The 20,328-nt window shown below is 44.1% G+C and overlaps 2 protein-coding genes across 4 annotated transcripts in view; one reads left to right on the top strand and one right to left on the bottom strand.

The window, feature by feature from the left end:
- Positions 1-6,184, bottom strand: part of LOC121922968 (zinc finger protein 345-like) — a 15,083-nt gene extending 8,899 nt beyond the window's left edge. The window contains exons 1-2 of one of the 3 annotated variants that reach the window (XM_042452982.1): positions 6,056-6,184; positions 3,389-3,508 (exon numbers count right to left, since the gene is read on the bottom strand). In XM_042452982.1, the coding sequence (XP_042308916.1) occupies positions 3,389-3,425 (37 nt within the window). In that variant the 5' untranslated portion in view covers positions 3,426-3,508; positions 6,056-6,184. Of the gene's footprint in view, positions 1-3,388; positions 3,509-4,941; positions 5,006-5,066; positions 5,095-6,055 lie in introns of those variants that run through there. The other 2 variants (XM_042452980.1, XM_042452983.1) reach the window with 2 other exon arrangements.
- A 65-nt stretch (positions 6,185-6,249) lies between these two features.
- LOC121923000 (protein ALP1-like) lies at positions 6,250-10,530 on the top strand. Its single transcript, XM_042453058.1, has 3 exons — positions 6,250-6,377; positions 8,195-8,877; positions 9,750-10,530. The coding sequence occupies exons 2-3, from the start codon at positions 8,299-8,301 to the stop codon at positions 10,443-10,445; spliced, it is 1,275 nt and encodes a 424-aa protein (XP_042308992.1). The 5' UTR covers positions 6,250-6,377; positions 8,195-8,298; the 3' UTR covers positions 10,446-10,530.
- The last annotated feature ends 9,798 nt before the right edge of the window (positions 10,531-20,328 follow it).

Here is a 20,328-nt window from a genome sequence, read left to right as displayed (position 1 = left end):
TCCAACCATTTATGCCTTTCAGGCAGCAGCAACACTCCTGCTCTACACCTACCTCCAGAATTGCAAATGCACATCCTAGAGCTGGCCATCCAGTCCAACCTCCTGCCATGCAGGAACTCATAATCAAATCACCCTTGACACATGGCCATCCAGCCTCTGTTTAAAGACCTCCAAAGATGTATAGTGCGTAAATTGCGGGAAGTCAATCCTGCTCCATGAATAATCCTGTGTCCAATTCCCTTCTGCCATGCAGGAATATACAATCACAGCCCTCCCTGAGACAGATGGACATCCAGCCTCTGCTGAAAAACAGGCTCCAAAGAAGGAGGCTCCACCACTCTCCAAGGGAATGTGTTCCACTGTCGAACAGCCCTAACTGTCAGGAAGTTCCTCCTAATGTTGAGATGGAATCCCTTTCCCTGTAGCTTACATCCATTGCTCCATGTTCTAGTCTCTGGAGCAACAGAAAACAAGCTTGCTCCAACCTCAATGGGACACCCCTTCAAATACTTAAAACAGGGCTATCATATTATGTCTTAATCATCTCTTTTCCAGGCTAAACATACCCAGCTCCCTAATTCTCTCCTCATGAGCCATGGTTTCCAGACCTTTCACCATTTTGGTGGTCCTCCTTTGCACACCTTCCAGATTCTCTATTTCCTGTTTTGAGCTATTGTGTCCAAAGCAGGATGCAATATTCCAGGTGAGGCCTGACCAATGCAGAATAGAGAGGCACCATTACTTCCCTCCATCTGTCTAGACACTGTACTTCAATTGATGCAGCCTAGAATAGCACTGAGCTGTCGCATTTGCCACCTTGAGTCCCTATATTGGGAGAAAAGTGGGATATAAGAAAATAAAATAATAACCACAATGTTGACTCATAGAAAGGCCTTGTAGCATCTTTGGGACTAAGTGAAAGAAAAAAGTTGGCAACATGAGCTTTCGTAGACTTCAGTCTACCTCCTCAGATGCATTTCTAGGAGTAGAAGCCAGGCACAGACATCTATATGCTGTTGGTATGTGAGGATGTCCATTCAAAGTACAAATCCTTTGTGTATGTAGCTGCAGGTCCAATTTTAATGATGGTCATCCTTCTGGGGTGCCCTACATTCATCTATTCTCCTCGCCACAGGCCAGATCTGCCAGTTCATCTCCATGCCCAAAGAGCAGTTTCCTATGCCTTTGTGCACAAACGACCGTCTTTAAAACTGGACCTGCAACTTCATTTCCATACACAAATGATTTGGCATTTGAATGGACATCCTCACATACCAAGGGCATGTATAGTTCTGTGCCTGGCTTCCACTCCTAGAAATGCACCTGAGGAAGTAAACTGAAGTCTAGGAAAGCTCATGCTGCCCATTTCTTTCTCTCACTTAATCTAATCAGTTAGACTCAAAGGTGCTGTAAGATCTCGCTACAGACTGATTCTACAGACTAACTCGAGTATATCTTTGAATTCTACCACTGTTGCCTCATGTTCAACTTGTGGTCTCCTAGGACTCCTAGATCCCTTTCATTGGTTAAGCCAGGTGTTCCCCATCCTATAGCTATCCATTTCATCCCCTCCACCTAAGAATCATAGCAGCATAGAGTTGGAAGAGACCCCAAGGGCCATCCAGTCCAACCTCATTCTGCCATGCAGGAACTCTCAATCAAAGTATACCTGACAATGGCCATCCAGCCTCTGTTTAAAGTCCTCCAAGGAAGGAGACTCCACCACTCTCTGAGGGAGTGTCTTCCACTGTCAAATAGCCCTTACTGAAGGAACGGAGCCACTGTAGGCTTCTCCAAGCCCCATCCCAACGAACTGACCCAGGATGTTGCCATGGTGGGCATCAAAAACCACCAAGAGGTCCAGTAGACCCAGGACAGGTTATCCACTGAGCTGACCCAAGCCATCCCTGCCCCTTCACTGAGCCTCTAATCAGATTGAAATGGATTTAGATCAATGGTTCCCACCCTTTGGTCCACCATTTGTTTTGGACTTCAACTCCCAGCCACTCTAGCCAACATAGGCAATGGTCAGGAATGATGGGATCAAAGGTTGGGAACCATGGATTAGATAATCCGTCTCATCCAAAAAACTCCAGAATTGGGAAGCCATCATACGCTCCCGAACTGTGCCCAAAATTAGGATGTTCAGACTTTGGAGCATTTTGGATCTAGGAGTTTCGGAGATGGAGCAATACAAAAATCCAAAATTGCACCAACATCAAGGAAATATCCAAGCAGAGATTCCTACCTGGAAACAGCCACATTCTCACAATATATCCACCTGGCCTGAAAGTACTTTCCCACACAATAGTTGTAATAATTTTGTGTATGGAACAAAGTTGGTGGACATCAAACCCCCAGAAAGCACAGGCGACACTGACTCAGCCGCCCTTCTGGATGATTTCGGAGTGTTTAGTACTGTACTTTGGAATATTTGCATGTTTTCTTTTTTAACTGTGTTTTGTATTTTAACATGTTGTACCTTGCCTTGAGGAGAAGCAGGAAAGAAATCAAATTATTATCATCATTATTATTATCATTTTCATGTGCAGAACAAGACATCGTGGGCTGGAGTGTCTGGGAGCTGAAGTCCAAAACAAGGCTATGCAGTAATTTTGTACACAATATATTCAACAATTTTGTGCATGAAATAAAATTTGCAGACACTGAACTCTCAGAAAGCAAAAAGTGTCACTTTATCTCAGCTACTTAGGTGGATTATTTTGGAATTTGGAATATGCTCATATGCATAATGAATATATTGGAGAAGGGACCCAAGTCCAAAAACAAAATTCATTTATATGCAATATTCTAAATAAATTTGTGCATGGAACAAATTTGGTGGACATCAAATGCTCAGAAAACAATGGTCAGCCAGCCATGTGGACAATTTTGGATTTTGGAGTATATTAGATTTTGGAATATTTGCATGTAAATAATGAAATATCATAGACCCAAGTCTAAATTCAAAATTCATTTATGTTCCTGTAGCCTGAATTACTATAATATTTGTAATGATTATATGCATGAAAGAAAGTTGGTGGACACTGAACCATCTGAAAGCAAAAGTGGCACTGTCTCAGCCACCCCTGTGGAAGATTTTGGAGTATGTCAGATGATATCTTGGATGTGGGAACAAAATTTAAACAGAAAATCCATTTACGTTTTGTATATACAGTATAATTCTATATGCAATATTTGTAATCATTTTGGGCATGGAACAAAGTTGGTGAAAGCAAAGGTGACACTGTCTCAGCCACCCCTGTGGACAATTTTGGAGGATTTGGGGGATTTTGGAGATGGGAGGCTTATTCTGTATTTGCAAGGAAAAATAAAAAAATCTAAAGTTATATCAAAATCAGGGCAATGTCCAAAGGGAGACCCTCACCTAGAATGGCCACGTTCTTATAATCCTCCTCTTCCATGACTTCCAAGCCACAACCCGCGAGGAAACCTTCCTCTTCCTCTTCCTCCTCCGTGAAACGCACGTCCGCTTTGTCACACGACCCTAAAAAGAACAGGACAACATTCAGATTTTATTTGAGAATCTTGGAATCGGAAAACTTTCTTCAAGGAACGTAGTACATTGTGAGCAATTTCTTAGCTGCGCTCTTGTGGATATATTATATTTTTATCTGTCTTTCTGGGATGTCAGGCCGAGTCTCCCTTATAATCCAAAAAGCTTGGGACCAGAAGTGTTTTGCATTTCGGATTTTGGGATGTTTGTATCGACACAATGAGAGATCTTGGAGATGGGACCCAAGTCTAAATATGAAATTCATGTACGTTTCCTATACATTTTATACACATACCCTGAAGGCAATTTTATACACAACATTTTAAATAATTTTGAGCCAGCAGAAAGCAAAGACATCAACTCTCTCAGACACCCAGCATGGGCAGTTTTTGAGTATTGTATTTTACTATTCGGAGTTCCAAGTAAGGCGAGATCAGTCTGTATTCCCTGTTTGTTTTTGTTTCAGTCTGATTTCTTTGTAGTTTCAATTTGTGGAGTTTTACGTGATTAGAAGTTATGTTACAATAACAATATTTTGGGGAGGGAAAAGAAAGGAAAAAATACACACATATTGAAGTGAATGCGTGCGCATAAGGTTTATATGAATTTTGCATTTAGACTTTGGTCCCAATTCCAAGATATGCAAATATTTCAAAATCGGGGGGGGGGGGGGGGATGACTCAAATCCAAAACACTTCTGGTACCAAACATTTCGGATAAGGAGGACTCAACCTGCAATAGGAAAGAAACTGGGATTGTGGGTCATTTTATCCTCTACATCACTCCAATAATAACAATACATTTTTTCATCCCAGATTTTGTCCATTTCCCCCTTTTTTTGCAAGAAAAAAACCCTCAAATCTAGAACTCTTTCTTTTTCTGATTCCTCCTTCTTCTTTTTGCAGGCAGTCAAGCCTTAATTACAATTAACAAACCAGAAGGTATTATTATTATTATTTACTTCTATCCTATCTTTCGCCCAATACAGAGACTCAAGGTGGTGATAATAATAATAATAATAATTATTATTATTATTATATTGTTTTTCATTGCAAAAAAGAAAAGCATATTATTATTAGCAGTAGTAGTATGCCTCTTTGGCAATAAAAAGGATTATTTCATTATTGTGTGTTATGGTTTGTCTATTATTATAATTATTGTTATTATTGTTATTATGATGTCTCTCTGGTAATAAAAATGGTTATTATTATTATTATGCTTTGTGGTTTATATATTATCATCATCTTCACCCTTCTTGTTCAATAAAAGGATTATTATTATTATGATGCTCTTTTTGCAATTATTATTACTGTATTATGCTTTATGGTTTGTATTATTATTATTATTATTATTGTGATTTAATGATTATTAATATTCTTGAAAAAGAACCGAAACAACCCAACAATTATAAACATCTTACACACCTAAAAACAAAAGTGTGAGTGCTCCATATTGGGAAGTAAGAGCGAAATAAAACAGTGGGCAAGAATTAAGAGCAAAGAAATACATTTTAAAAACAGCTTCATAAAACATGTTTCAAATGCATTACCAAACAAACACATTCTTCCTCTGACCTCCTGGGCCTTTATTTGAATGGAGACAAGAAACATTGTAAGATCTCTTTTCCTAATCCTTCCCCACTTCTTTTTTTGCAAGGAAAAAGAAGCCAACAAATCTTTCTTTTACTGATTTCTCCCTTTCTTTTTGCAGTAAGAAATCTAGAACCCTTTCTTCTTCTGATTCCTCTTCCGCAAGAAATACAAAACCTCTTTTTTTGGCCAGAACCCTTTATTCTGGATTCCTCCTCCCTTGTTTTGCAAGAAAAGGGCAAATCCAGAACCCTTTCTCCTAGATCCCATCCTGCCTTGTTTCGCAAGAAAGAATCAATCTAGAAAGATTTCCTCCTCTCCTTTTGCCAGAAAAAAGAAACGTAGAACTCTTTCTTTTCCAGATTCCTCACCACCTTCTTTTTTGCAAGAAGAAACCTAGAAATCTCTCTTTTCTGAGGAGGAATCTCCTTTCTCCAGGAAATAAGAAATCTAGAAATCTGTCTTTTGGATTCCTCCCTTTTCTCTTTTGCCCAAAAAAAGGAGGGAGGGAGGGAGGGATGAAGAAAAGAAAGATTTCTAGATTTCCTTTTTCTTGCAAAAGAAGGGAGGGTGGGATCTAGAGGAAACAAGGCATCCAGACATCTTGACCCTGGATTCCTCCTCCCTTGTTTTGCAAGAAAGGGAGAAATCTAGAAAGGATTCCCTCTAGTTCCCATCCTCTCCTTTGGCAAGAAAAAAAGAAACATTCCTGGCCCCTTCTTTTCCTAATAAGAAACCTAGAACCCTGTTTTTGGGGTTCCTCCCTTCCTCCTTTTGCAAGAAAAAAGACACCCAGAAACCTTCCTTTCCCCTTTCTGTTTTCCCCAGACAAAAGGCAGGGCTGTCCCTGGACAAAAGGGGTTGCATTAAGAGTTGCATTCATCCCAATGCATCAGTTAATGGCCCTTAAAAGCCCCCCCCCCCCCAAAAAAAAGGAGAGCTGCCAAACCTTTTCTTGCACCTCCTTTTCCTTGTTTTGCACAAAGCAAGGGCCACCAAGCAACAGGACTTCAGGCTCCCAATTGACCTCCAGGAAAACCATAGAAGGAACAGGAAGAGGAAGTCCTAGAGAGGGAAGAGGGAAAGGGGGGGGGTCCAATGGGAGCCAGGAGGGGGAGGGAGGGGAAGGAGCCTTTGCAGAGATTGCTTGCAACAACACTTGCGTCCTCCTCCCATTGGGGTGCTTTGTGCAAACTCCCCACATTTGCAGCCTGACCCTCTTTGCAGGGATTTGGAAACCCTCCTTGCATTTGGCACAACGCCCCTGCAAGGTAGGCATGGATTTAGCTTCCCTGCTGGGGAGAGTGGGCCATTTTCATTTCATTTCATTGGTGGGATTTAAGACAGAGTTTTTAGGGCAGGTGATGGGGTGCTGTAATAATTATTTCAATGCATTTTAATCTTTTAAATTGAGTTTTAGTGTTGAAATTGTTTTGATTATAGTAGCAATTTAATTCTGTTTTAATGTACTATTTTTGTATGCATTTAACAGTCTGGTGTTTATATATATATATATATATATGTAAGCTTTAAAACAATCTAAAAAAAACTAACCACAAAACACAGGACACAAAAATATCAAACATGATTCTAGCCCTAATGACTTCCTTTCCTGGTTTGTCTGATCTGTTTCAAATCAATTAAACTTTCTTGTTACTTTCCTCTAAATTATGTTTCTTTATCATGACACTGAATAGCTCAGCCACAAGCCTCTTGGAAAACAGAAGTAGCTCTGGTTTTTTACTCCTAGGTTTGTCTTATTTAACAAAAATATGGTTTCTAACATTAATATTTGCAGATTCTTACTTTAATTCTCCAGAAGAACCCGTCTTCACCAGAAAATGTCTTTCCCTCTCTTGCAACATAAACTTATGAAAGTGTTCTTTATTCACTAAATATCATTCAAGAAAAAGCGAGACCCTCTTATTCTGCTAACTGCGTGGTGCTTTTTGAATGTTGAGTCCCAGCCTTGGCAGAAGGGTGGGATATAAATAATAATAATAATAAGAGCTGGACTGGATGGTGTATAGCTCAACTTACTAAAAAGAAGGGCTTCTTACAAGGACCCGTTTTGGGACCGAATCCCAAGGTGTTTATGGAGGGGCCAGATATTCCAAGGACCAGCGCAGAGGCAGACGCTTTCAATTAAAAGCTAGTTTATTATAGGGAAGGGACACACAAAGGGACCAGGAGTCTGGCTGGATTCCAATGCAGGACAGAGAGCAAAGGACTTGCAGGACTTTATATAGGGTTTTGCCCTGTCTTCAGCGGAGGTTGGTTTGCTTCTTCATGGTAAAACTGAATTTACACATTACTTGAACTATAGTCAGGGTCTTTGATGGGAAAGGCTATTGATACCGGAATAGCTGTGCTCTGCCTAGCATCCTAGGGTGATCAATCTACTTTAGATGTGGGTATTTTAGGGGCGTTTTTGTAAATGATTAAAAAACCCCACTGACTGCACCTGCGGCTCCAAGGCAATCCAATTAGAGCATTTTTCTCTGCTGCTTCTCTGATATATACACATGTTTTTGCCCCTGAAGAAATGTGCAAACTGCTTGACCAGCTTTGCGTTTTTGTCCCTCCGTAAATTTGCAAACTGCTTGACTCCCTGCATTTTGCCCCTGAAGAAATTTGCAAATTGTGGGGCAAAGAACATGCGCAGGAAAAAGTGGCTCTGAAGCTGCTTCGGGTCACAACCTGCTGACCGCACTGGCCAGTCAAAAGGCGGCCCAAATAGGCACAGCCCGGCCTCACCACCCTTATTTCATATACAAATAACAAACAAGGCAGACAAATATGATAAAAACATTTCTTACCATAGGTAAATTTTTACTACATATGTAGTTTTACAAGTCGCTTGTAAAACTACCTGTGAGTATCTGGGAGAGGCGGGACATAAGTAAAAAATTTTTATTATTATTATTATTATTATTAACTTCCCATGTTAAATCCCTTTATGCAGAAACTTTATTCATGTTTACTGCCTCTCCAATACGTTTTTGCCCCCTGCAAAAACTTGCAAACTTCTTTGCATTTTGCCCCTGAAGAAATGAGCAAACTGCTTGACCCTCTTTGCATTTTGCAGGGAGGAGGGATCACTGCCTCCTGGATACAGTGTTGCCACCCATCCATGTGACCCATCGCACTGACGCCACACACATCTGTAGACCACAACCAGCTAGTGAGATCATGGACGCAGCATCGTCTGTGGGGGCAGCACTAGCACTCACCCTGCAATCTGCGGGTACAGCAGCCAGCGCATTGGTGCTCTCACCAACAACATCGATACCCGCAGGCACCCAGATGAGTGACCACATGCAGCAGACTGAGACAGCCATTGTAGCGGGTGCCGTAGCCGTTCTACACAATAATGCTGCAGCTGCCGTCATGATAGCATCAACCAGGTGCCCACGCCGCTGGTGGATGCGTCCAAGAAGCACTGCGTGGTGGGATGGGTTTGTCATGTCTGTCTCCTCAGATGAGCAATGGCGGCTGTTCTTCCGAATGCCCCGTGCCCTCTTCTACAGGCTAGTGGAAGAGCTGCGTCCAGAGCTGGAGAAGACGGACACCGTCATGCGAAGAGCCATCCCAGTGGAGAAGAGGGTTGCCACGGCCCTCTGGGTGCTTGCCCACCGAGGCAGCTACAAGCAAATTGGCCAGCGTTTTGGGGTTGGTGCTGCCACCGCTAGAGAGGTATTAGTGGAATTTGCCCTGGCCATGAGGAAGCATCTGCTGCCACGTACTGTGTACCTGGGGAGTGTCCATGAGGTACGTCTCCCAAAATCTTTGCGCACCGACACATTTCCTGTCAATATCTGTGTGTACAAGGGTCAATGACCCGGGGTGCCCTTGGATCAGCCATGTGCAAATGTGCCAGAATTGTCTTTTAAAAAGCCAGTGTGATTCTAGGCTGCATCAATAGAGGTATAATGTCTAGATCAAGGGAAGTAATAGTGCCACTCTATTCTGCTTTGGTCAGGCCTTCGGGAGCTGGGGATGTTTAGCCTGGAGAAGAGAAGGTTAAGAGGTGATATGACAGCCCTGTTTAAATATTTGAAGGGATGTCATATGGAGGAGGGAGCAAGCTTGTTTCCTGCTGCTACAGAGAACAGGACCCAGAACCATGGATGCACCTCCAGGAAAAGAGATTCCACCTCAACATTAGGAGGAAAGACTATTCGGCAGTGGAACATACTTGGAGTGTAGTGGAGTCTCCTTGTTTAGAGGTCCTTAAACAGAGGCTGGATGGCCATCTGTTGGGTATGCTTTGATTGAGAGTTCCTGCATGGCACAGGGTTGGACTGGATGGCCCTTGTTGTCTCTTCTAAGGCCTGTTACAGACTGCCAAAATAAAGCTGCTTCGGGTCTCATTGGAGGTATGCTATTTAAATGATGCATGGGTCCTAAGAGTCCTGAGGTTGCGCCAAAGCCACACTCCATTCCTAAGCACTGGAGTGCAGCTTTGGTGCATCTTCCGGATTCTTAGGGTGCATGCATCATTTAAACAGCATACCTCCAAAGAGACCCGAAGCAGCTTTATTTTGACAGTCTGTAACAGGCCTAACTTTCTGTGGATGGTCCTTGGGGTCTCTTCCAACACTATAATCCCCTGATTCCCTTTTGTTTCCTGTCACCCACAGATCATGGATGGTTTCGCTGAGCTGGGCTTCCCGCAAGTAGTGGGTGCTGTGGATGGGTGCCGCTGTCTGATCGTTCCACCACTGCGGCAGAGAGAACAGTCCGCCAACCGCATGGACAGCTACTCCATTCTTCTCCAGGGGACCTGCGACCACACGGGGCGTTTTGTGGATGTGGAGATCGGTGGTATACACAAAGCACGTGTCATCTGTAACTCTGCCATCTTCAAGGGCATGGAGGCGGGCACTTTTGTGCCAGGGAACCCAACCATCACCATGTGTGGCCAGCAGATTGGCCCTCTCCTGCTCTCCAACAGTGACCATCCCATTCGGACGTGGCTCATGAAGCCGTACCCGGGGGCCACCAATGACAAGGAGAGGCTCTTCAATGAGAACCTGAATCGCGCTAAGCGTGTTGCGGAAAAGGCATTCAGCCGCCTGAAGGCGCGGTGGAGGTTCCTCACTGCCCCGCTGCATGTGGGCAAGGAAAACCTCATCCCCATCATAGCCTCATGTGTGGTCCTGCACAACCTGTGCGAGACAAAGGGCAGGGTCTTGGACGAGGGCCACCATTACAGGCGCAACTCCGAGCTGCCCACCCCGAGGGCACCCTTGGTGGATGATGAGGATGAGAAAAAGCGGGAGGGTGAGGCAGTGAGAGAGGCGCTGGCACAGTTCTTCCACACTGGGAGGACATGACATTGCCGCCTTATGCGCGTGTGACCTCGGGGCGCCAGTGCAGCTTGTGATGCAGAGCAATTCAATAAACATGTCCTATCATCCACGTTCTGTTCCTGGATCTGTCTTCTGAGTGACCAAGAGCGTGTCTTGTCTTGTCTGGGTTAACTTTCAAATTGTTTGCCCATATCCAGTTAGGTTGAGTCACAATGTCTCAGCCTCACAGGGAATGGTGGCAAACCTCCTGCCAATAAATCTTTGAGAGCCAACATGGTGTTGTGGTTTTGCATGTTCAACTAGGACTCCAGGAATCCACGTTTCAAATCCCAACTGATTGTCCTTAGGCAAGTAGAATCCTAGAGTTGGAAGATACCCCAAGGGCCATCCAGTCCAACCCTCTGCCATGCAGGAACTCTCAATCAAAGCATCCCCAATGGATGGCTATTCAGCCTCTGTTTAAAAACCTTCAAAGAAGGAGAATTCACCACTCTCCGATGGAATGTGTTCCACTGTCAAGCAGCTCTTACTGTCATACTCTCTCAGAGGAAGGGAATGGGAAATGCTGCACTAGGACTAAGGGAGACCAGGGTTCAAATCCCCTCTCGCCCATAAATATCCACTGAGGTGCCTTGGGCAAGGACCACTCTCTCAGCCTCAAAGGAAGAGAATGGTGGCAAGCCTCCTCCAAATAATTAATGCTGGTATTAATGCTGACATGCAGTCATTCCAGACCGTATGTCCAAGAGACACAGACACACACACACAACAAGGATGCAAAGGCCGTGGAAGGGACAGCTGGCACTGGTGATTCTGGCCACTGACATAAACATTGCTCCAAAGGCCAATTGGCACTCTAGCAATGCAAGTTCCTCCAGCCCATGCCTTCCCAATGGCCACCCAATGGTTCCTGTTGCAAATCCTGGGGGCAAGCATGAGAATACATGTTCAAATTTGTCCTGCAGTTGATGGGGGGGGGGGGGCAAGGTGAGGCCCCCTCAGCTGCACCAGGACTTCAATTCCCATGTGGCAGTGCAGAGGATAGGAGACCTTACGATGCCTGCCATCAGGAATTAATTACGCCTAAGTATTCCTGACATGGTTTTCTTTCTGAAAGGGCCGGTACAGGCAGCCCTTTCACATGCCGTCGTCATGTTAAAGGGCTGCTTCCAGACACCCCTCAACCTTAGCACGTGATGAGGGCGTCAAAATGGTGGCACCCTGTACACATGGGCGCTGCCATTGTTACGCAAGCAGTGTGCGGCATCCGCACGGTGCAGATGGTGGCACACTGGTTACTCCACAGGGAAGCCACGGAGTTTGGGGGCTGCGGCTTCCCTGCGGAGAGAAAACAGGTGCCAGCAGGGTGCCATTTTTAGGCGCTCTGTACCACGCCACAGTTGGGTTAAGTTTAGTAGTTTCTGAAAGTTCAGATAGAATCATAGATTTAAGAAGAGACCACAAGGGCCATCCAGTCCAACCTCCTGTCATGCAGGAACTCACAATCAAAGCATCCCCGACAGATGGCCATCCAGCCTCTGTTTAAAGACCTTTAAGGAAGGAGACTCCACTAAAATCTCTGAGGGAGTTTGTTCCCCTGTCAAACAGCCCTTACTGTCAAGGAAGTTCCTCCGAATGTTAAGGTGGAATCTCTTTTCCTGAAGCTTGCATCCATTGCTCTGGATCTTAGTCTTTGGAGCAGCAGAAAACAAGCTTGCTCCCTCCTCAATATGACATCCCTTCAAATGTTTAAACAGGGCTATCATATCACTCTTAACCTTCTCTTCTCCAGGCTAAACTTCCCCAGCTCCCTAAGGCATTCCTCATAGGGCATGGTTGCCAGACCCTTCACCATTTTAGGCCCTCTCCTTTGGACACGCTCCAGTTTCACAACATCCTTTTTGAACTGTGGTGCCCAGAACTGGACACAGTTTTATTCCAAGTGTATCCATGAAGTGTTCTCACCCAACAAGCCTAGTATGGTGATCTTCCCCAGAAGATCTTGGGGTTCTCGCAGGCTCTTGTGGGGAGACATAGTCTTTCAGATAGTCTGGCCTTAATGTTGTTTCAGGATTTACTTTGAATTGTGCCCAGAAATGAACCCATAGCCAGTGATGCGGTTTCAGCAAGGGGTATTTATAGGCTCCCTATAACTGGGCCCTATAAGCCTTCTGGACCCACTGCAGTTTCCAAACAGTCTCAAAGGGCAGCCCCACATAAAGTGCATCACAGCAGATGGGATGCAATCAAAGCATGTGCCTCCGTACCCAGAGCCAACGTCTCAAGGAACAGGCACAGCGACCACTCGGCATTTAGCTGTGCCAATGCCCCCTGGCCACCGCAGAAACCTGGGCATGTGGGCTGAGATCCAAGTTCAAGAGCACACTCAAGCTCTGAGCCTGCGATCACAGGCAGAGTCTCTGTTGCCAGATCTGCCTTCCGAGTGACCAGGGACATAGATCTTGTCTGGATTAACTTTCAATTGGTTTGCCCTTATCCAGTTAAATTGAGCCACACTGTCTCAGTCTCAGAGGGAGGGAATGGTGGCAGTTCCTACAAATAAACTATGAGCGATAGCATGGTGTAATGGTCTGAGTGTTGGATTAGGACTCTGGGGGATCAGGGTTCGAATCACCCATGAAAAGACTTGCCTTGGGCAAGTCAGACACTCTCAGCCTCGTAGGGAATGGTGGCAAACCCTCAAAATCTTCAGAGACAGCATAAGTGTTGAACTAGGACCCTGGCAGACCAGGGTTCGAATCTTACCTTGGCCAGGGAAACCAACTGGATGGCCTTGGGTAAGTCACACTCATTCAGCCTCAGCAGGCAGCCATGGTAGCAAACCTCTAAGGAAATCTGGCCAAGAAAACAGGACCTCCATCCTCATCCTCATCTTCTTCTTTATTATAATGATAATGAATCAATCCAAGGCAGCTCCACAAAGAAGGAGAAAGTCAGGATATAAATCCAATAAACAAATGAATAAAAGTTGTCCTCTGCTGTATTCAATTTTAAAAATTTTCATAGAGTCATAGAGATGGAAGAGACCCCAAGAAGGGCCCTGATCCAGTCCAACCCCCTTCTGCCATGCAGGAAATCTCAATCACAGCATTCCCATTGACAGATGGCCATCTAGCCTCTGTTTAAAGACCTCCAAAGAAGGAGACTCCACCACAATCTCCAATGAAAGAGTGTGTTCCACTGTCGAACAGCCCTTTCTGTCAGGGGCTTCCTCCTAATATTGAGTTGGAATCTCTTTTCCTGCAGCTTGCATCCATTGTTCTGGGTCCTGTTTCATGTTTTCCTCCTTTCTCAAACCATCTCTCCGTTTTTCCTGGGGATAGAAAAACCTGAAATGCAAACTGGCCAACAACATGCACAATATCCTCCAACACAAACCAATGGATTCAAATTCTAGGACAAGGGATCCCACCTGAACCTTAAGACTGTGAAAGGCTGTTCAATGGTGGAAGAGGATCCTGTGTATTGCTGCAGCATGGCAGAAGAAGGGTGGGACCTAGCCCTAGTCCCATCCACAACTATTAAACGAGTAGACAATTGTGAAAGCAATGATTAAAACGGGAGTTTTAGGGCAATTGTCAAATGAACAAATGCAAGGGTCTTAATCTGGAAAGGCCGCCGGAGGAGGAGATACGTCTCGATTGCCGTTTCAAACCAACCGAGGCTAATAACATTTCGAATCTCTCCTGGCCAGCTGCTCCATAATTGGGAGCGGCTGAAGAGAAGGTCCTCGGGGCCATTGAAGCCGGCCTAGTTTTAGCTGGCTGCTATAACTTTTCATTAGAGGACCTGAGTCTGCGGGCGGATTATATGGGAGAAGGCCATCCTGCAAGTAAAGTGAAGAAGGGCTTTGAAGGTTATTATAAGCAAGACCTTGCATTGTGCCCAGAAACTAACAGGCAGCCAGTGCAGAGACTTCCATGTCGGCGTAATGGATATCTAGATCTTCCAGTGAGCACCTGACTGCCATGTTTTGGATGACTTGAACTTTTTTTTATTACTACTATTATTATTAAATTTGTTTAATTTCTTTTTTCGATGTTGTGTTGTTTTGTTTTGCTTTATTCTATTTTTGTTCCTTTGTTGCTTTTTTGTGATGCAAATATGCCACCCAGCACTTCCGGTTCCCATGTGAAAGCTCCCCCTCAAGGAGGAGCCTGAGAATGGCCTCTCTGCCCTTCCACTTCTCTATGGTTCTCACGCTCCCTTCAATTCTCGCCAGTTAGCCTCGCGACATTTGGCCTTCCGAATGTCAACAGGGAACCTGAAGTGTGTTCCTTCCTTTTTTTCTTTGGGCAAATGGTACGCAGGCTCCCCTTTGCCACTCAGACCTCCCAGGGATCATAGAGTGAGCCTCAACCGGTTCCTAGAGAGGAGAAAGAAGGCTTTTAAAAAATAATTTTTAAAATTGCTTAAAAGCTTGCAATTAAATAATAATAATAATAATAATAATAATATATTTATTTCCCATCTCTCTCCACGGAGATTAAACTATTTATTACACCCATGTGTATATATTTAATTTATAATAATTGTAATTAAAGCATATAATAATTATAAATAATTATTAGGATAATTATCAATATTTATAATAAAATGACATTATTTTTAAATTTATAAAACTATAAATTGTATTTCATATTTAAATTATATATATATATATATATTGCAATTTATATTTTATTTAGTTGTTTAAATATACAATTGTATTTTATTTAAATTGTATTTTATATTTTAATTGTAACAAAGTATAAATTGTATATTAAATTATAACGCTATGAATTGTGTTTTATATTTAAATTTAACACAACATAAATTGAACTTTATATTTAAGTTTTAACAAAAATATGCGTCGTATTTTATATTTAAATTAAACACAATATAAATTGAACTTTATATTAAAATAATAAAATATAAATTGTATTTTATATCTAAATTATAACAAAATATAAAATTGTGTTTTATCTTTACATTATAATATAAAATAAATTGTGTTTTATATTTAAGTTATAACAAAATATAAATTGTATTTAAAGAAATAGCTGCACACATATTTATATAATATATATTACACTAATACTGTATGTATGACTGCAAAGTCATGGGGCCATAGAGTTGTGGCTGGGGCTAGAAGGTCCTATTTCCGGCCAGAAGGAGAAGTGGGCGTGGCCAAAGGTGAGCCGGAAGTGCGTGGGCGGGGCTCCCCTGGCTCTATGGCCCATTGTGGCTCCAGCTGAGCGGAACGGGCCTCTTCTGGAGTCAGCTGAGAAACAGGTGAGGGAGCCCCTGTCGCCTCATCCAGACGTACACGTGTCATGCCCTGGGGCCTCTTCAGGCCCCCTTTCCTTGCATGCCTTGCTGGGACGGGGACATCCTAGTCTCTGGGGGCCAGATTGCACCCATGTTTGCCTTCCTTCCATGGTTTGCAGGAGATTGCATTCCCACGTACACGTGTCATGCCCCCCCCCCTTTTGGCCAGAATGAGGAGGTCTGGGTCTCTCTGGGGGAGTTTGCAGGCAGAGCTGGGCAGAGTCTCTGGAGCAGCAGGAAACAAGCTCCCTCCCTCCTCCTCCATCGGACGCCCCTCCAAACACTGAACCAGGGCTCTCCTGTCCCCCCTTAACCACCTTTCTCCAGGCTGAACCTCCCCAGCTCCCTCAGACTTTGCTCATTGAGCTTCATGGTTTCCAGACCCTTCACCAGCCCCCACCTGCAGCACTCTCTCCAGTTCTGGGCCCCACGATTCAAAAGGACATTGAGGAACTGGAGCCATGTGTCCAAAGGAGAAGGGCCACTAAAATGGTGAAGGGTCTGGAAGCCATGAAGCCCTATGAAGAAAGACTGAGGGAGCTGGGGATGTTTAGCCTGGAGAAGAGAAGGTGAAGAGGTGATATGAGACTAGCCCTGTTTAAGTATTTGAAGGGATGTCATGTTGAGGAGGGAGCAAGCTTGTTTTCTGCTGCTCCAGAGAACAGGACCCAATGGAGCAAAGGTTGCAGGAAAAGAGATTCCCCCTCCTGACAGAAAGGGCTCTTCGAGAGAGGAACACACTCCCTCCGCGGAGAATGGTGGGGTCTGCCTCTTTGGAGGCTGCTTTTAAGCAGAGGCAGGGTGGCCATCTGTCAATGGGGATGCTTTGGTTGGAAGGTCGTGGGTTCGACTGGGTGGCCCCTGTGCCTTCTTCCAACTGGATGAGTCTATGAAATACTTAAAGAGGGCCATCCTATCACCTCATAACCTTCTCTTCTCCAGGCAAAACATCCCCAGCTCCCTAAGTGGCTGCTCCTAAGGCCTGCATTCACACATACATGTGTATCTCCTGGGCTTTCCTCTTGCATCCCTTTCTTTGCAATGATTATAAACAGTTTGAGACAGGCGCCTCTGGGAAAAGATTTGGGTGCAAATGGAGTTAGCAATTCCATTTGCATCACCTTCTAATCTAGAATCATAGAAACCTAGAGCTGGAAGAGACCCCAAGAAGGGCCATCCAGTCTTAGCCCATTCTTCTGCCCTGCAGGAACTCTCACTCAAAGCACCCCATTGGCAGATGGCCATAAAGACCCCCGAGGTCTTTTTTGGGTTGAATGTGTTTCCTTTTGTACCTTGACATCTTGTACCTTCCCTTCAGCAGAGGCAGGAAAGAAATGAAATTGTTGTTATATAAGGATGTTTTTAATCTGTTGTGTATTTTGTCAATTGTATTGCTGACATTGATGTGATCCCGCCTCAATCCGCAGGGAAAGTAAAAATTATCATTATTATTATTATTTGTGGTGTATCTGTCTATTTGTGTGTGTGTGTGTGTGTGTGTGTGTGTGTACACACACACACAAATCTGGAGTAAGTATATAGATAGGAAGGGGAGGAATGAAAAAATCAGGGAGGGGGAGGGCTATTTTCCTTTTTTGAAGGCTTTTTTAACCTGGAAAAAATATTTTAAGATTGGATTGTGGAATACTTTCCTCTCTTTTGCTAGTTTTCACACTACGGGGCCTTTTCTCTGTTGCTGTGGGAATGGGGCAAAAAGAAATGCCTAAAAGCTGTACTGATTGTTTTTAAAGAGGTGTGTGTGTGTGGTTTGAGTGTTGGGCTATGACTCTGGAGACCTGGGTTCGAATCCCTGCTTGACCATAAACCTTGGGCATGTCAGCCTCTCTCAGCCTCTGGGGAAGGCAAGGTCAAACCTCCTCTGAACAAACCTTGCCAAGAAAACCCTGGACAGGGTCGCCATGAGTCGGAAATGATTTGAAGAGACACAACGACAATGTGTGTATGTTTGAGTTGGGGGTAGTTTTATGGACTCCCTCAAGACCCACACAGTGCCCACTCCTGCCTTAAATATTTGGCTTATTTCTCCTTGTATTTTCAAAAATTAAAGACTAGGAAAAGGTTGTTCTGCCATAAGCCCTTTGGAAACAATAACCTGCGACTTCTTGTTTCAGGTTGTCAGAAAAAGGGTCTAGGTTTCTCTGTATAGTCTTATGTCTGACCAGAGAATATTTTTAGCCTTGCAGCGACTGGAGACTTGTGAGGAGGCTACAGTTTTGTGGAAGAGGAAGAGGAGGCGACCCCTGAGCAAGGAGTCATGGAAGAGGAGAATCATGGGAATATGGCCTCCCTGGGTAAGGATCGGGCCCCTTGGCCCTTCATTTCATTGTTTTTATCACATTACCTGTCATGGCAAAGATCCGGCACAAGTTCCTTGATAAAATTACCAGCTTGGTAGATGAAGGGAATGCTGTGGACATAGTATATCTTGATTTCAGTAAGGCCTTTGACAAGGTTTTCCATGACATTCTTGAAAACAAGCTTGTAAAATGTGGGCTAGACAAGGCAACTGTTAAGTGGATTTGTAATTGGTTGACTGGCCAAAGCCAAAGGGTGCTCAGCAATGGCACCTTTTCATCATGGAGAGAAGTGACCAGTGGGGTCCCACAGGGCTCTGTCTCGGGCCCAGTGCTATTCAACATCTTTATCAGTGACTTGGAGGACAGAATTGGGAGCATACTTATCAAATTTACAGATGACCCCAAATTAGGAGGAGTAGCTAATACCCCAGAGGACAGGATCAAGATTTAAAATTTGAATAGACTAGAAAGCTGGGCCAAAGCTAACAAAATGAACTTCAACAGGGAGAAATGTAAGGTCCTGCACTTAGGGTGGAAAAATAAAATGCACAGATATAGGATGGGGACACCTGGCTTAAGGAGACTTATACGTGTGAAAGGGATCCAGGAGGCTAAGTAGACCTAGGTGCAGTGCTTTACATTTCTCTGTGTTGAAATTCATTTTGTTAGCTTTGGCCCACATTTTTGACCTATTTAGATTATTTTTAATTTTGATCCTTTCCTCTGGCGTATTAGCTATTCCCCCTAATTTGGTGTCATCTGAAAATTTCATAAGCATGCTCTCTATTCCTTCATCCAAGTCTTTGATAAAGATGTTGAATAGCACTGGGCCCAGGACAGAGCCCTGTGGGACTCCACTGGTCACTTCTCTCCAGGATGAAAAGGAGCCAATGTTGAGCACCTTTTGGGTTTGGCTGGTCAACCAGTTACAAATCCATGTAACAGTTACCTTGTCTAGCCCACATTTTACAAGCTTGAGCCATAGAGTAGAAAGGGATCCCTAAAGCCCATATAGTCCATCCCTCTGCTGTTCAGGAAGGCACAACTAATGCCTTTCTGAAAAACACCCATCCTGCTCAAAGATCTCCAAAGATGGAAAAACCACCACCTCTCTGGGGCGATCTGTTCCACTCTCAAACAATTTGTGCAATAAAGAGGTATTTGTATTAAATGCTTGAATAGAGCTCCTCAGGGGGAAAACCCATCTCAGTGTCACACAAGTGCAAATATAAAAAGGACAGAGACTCTTTTTATTTATCTTGTTGGCCCTCCACATTCACAGCTTCCACTTTTAAGATTTAATTACTTGCAGTTTTGATCCATATGTCCTTTCTAGGAATCTCTAGGTTTTCCAGTGCAGTTCTACTAGAGGTTGACTGTAGAGAATCTACAGATTGGAGATTGGAGAATCTAACAGTTCCTATCGAAAACCCCTCTTTATGCATTTGTAGGTCCTCCGGCATGATTCTGTGATCAGCTTCTGACAGATGTTGACCATAGAGTTGCACTGGAGCATCTTGAGATTCCTAGGGAGGTGTTTCTTCTACATTCCATGGGCCCTTCACCCCAGCAAACATGGAGGGACTACTGTACAGTCGGTCCACATTTTCAGCTTTAACTATTGAAGATTTAAGTATAGTGGGCCCTTCCCTTATGGGGGCAATATGTTGCGGACCCCCCACATAAGAGAAAAAATGTGTATGCTCGAGCCCCATTAGAAATAATGGGGCTCGTGCCTGCGGTGCATGCTCCATTACTTCTTCCGGGGCACATGACAGTTTTTCCTGTCGCGGCTTCCAGCATGGTATGACATGGGTGCACTGTAATATGTCCTCTCTAGGAATCTAGGTCTTCCAGCATGACTCCATGGTCAACATCTGTTGGAAGTTGATCATAGAATTGCAGTGGAGAGGACCTACAAATGCCTAAAGAAATGTTCTCTCTAGGAACCTCTGTGTCCTCCAGTGTGTCTCTGCTGGAAGTTGACTATAGAGTCACACTGGAGGATCTGGATATTCCTAGACAAAAGACTTGTCTAAGCATAAGTGGGTCCTTCAGCACAATTCTGTGGTCAGCTTCTGGCGCATGTTCATCATAGAGATGCGCTGGAGGAGCTAGGGATTCCTAGAGAGCTGTTATTTCAGATTTTAAAAACAATGGGGCTTTTTTGTGTGGTTTTTCCACCTCCATGGGGGTCATGCACTCCTAACCCCAGCAAATGTGGAGGCCCCAGTGTGTGTGTGTGTGTGTGTGTGTGT

Source organism: Sceloporus undulatus, chromosome 2, assembly GCF_019175285.1.
Source record: "Sceloporus undulatus isolate JIND9_A2432 ecotype Alabama chromosome 2, SceUnd_v1.1, whole genome shotgun sequence".
Classification (NCBI taxonomy): domain Eukaryota; kingdom Metazoa; phylum Chordata; class Lepidosauria; order Squamata; family Phrynosomatidae; genus Sceloporus; species Sceloporus undulatus.
The sequence above is the reverse complement of the archived record's forward strand: the minus strand, read 5'-3'. Positions and strand labels throughout refer to the sequence as shown.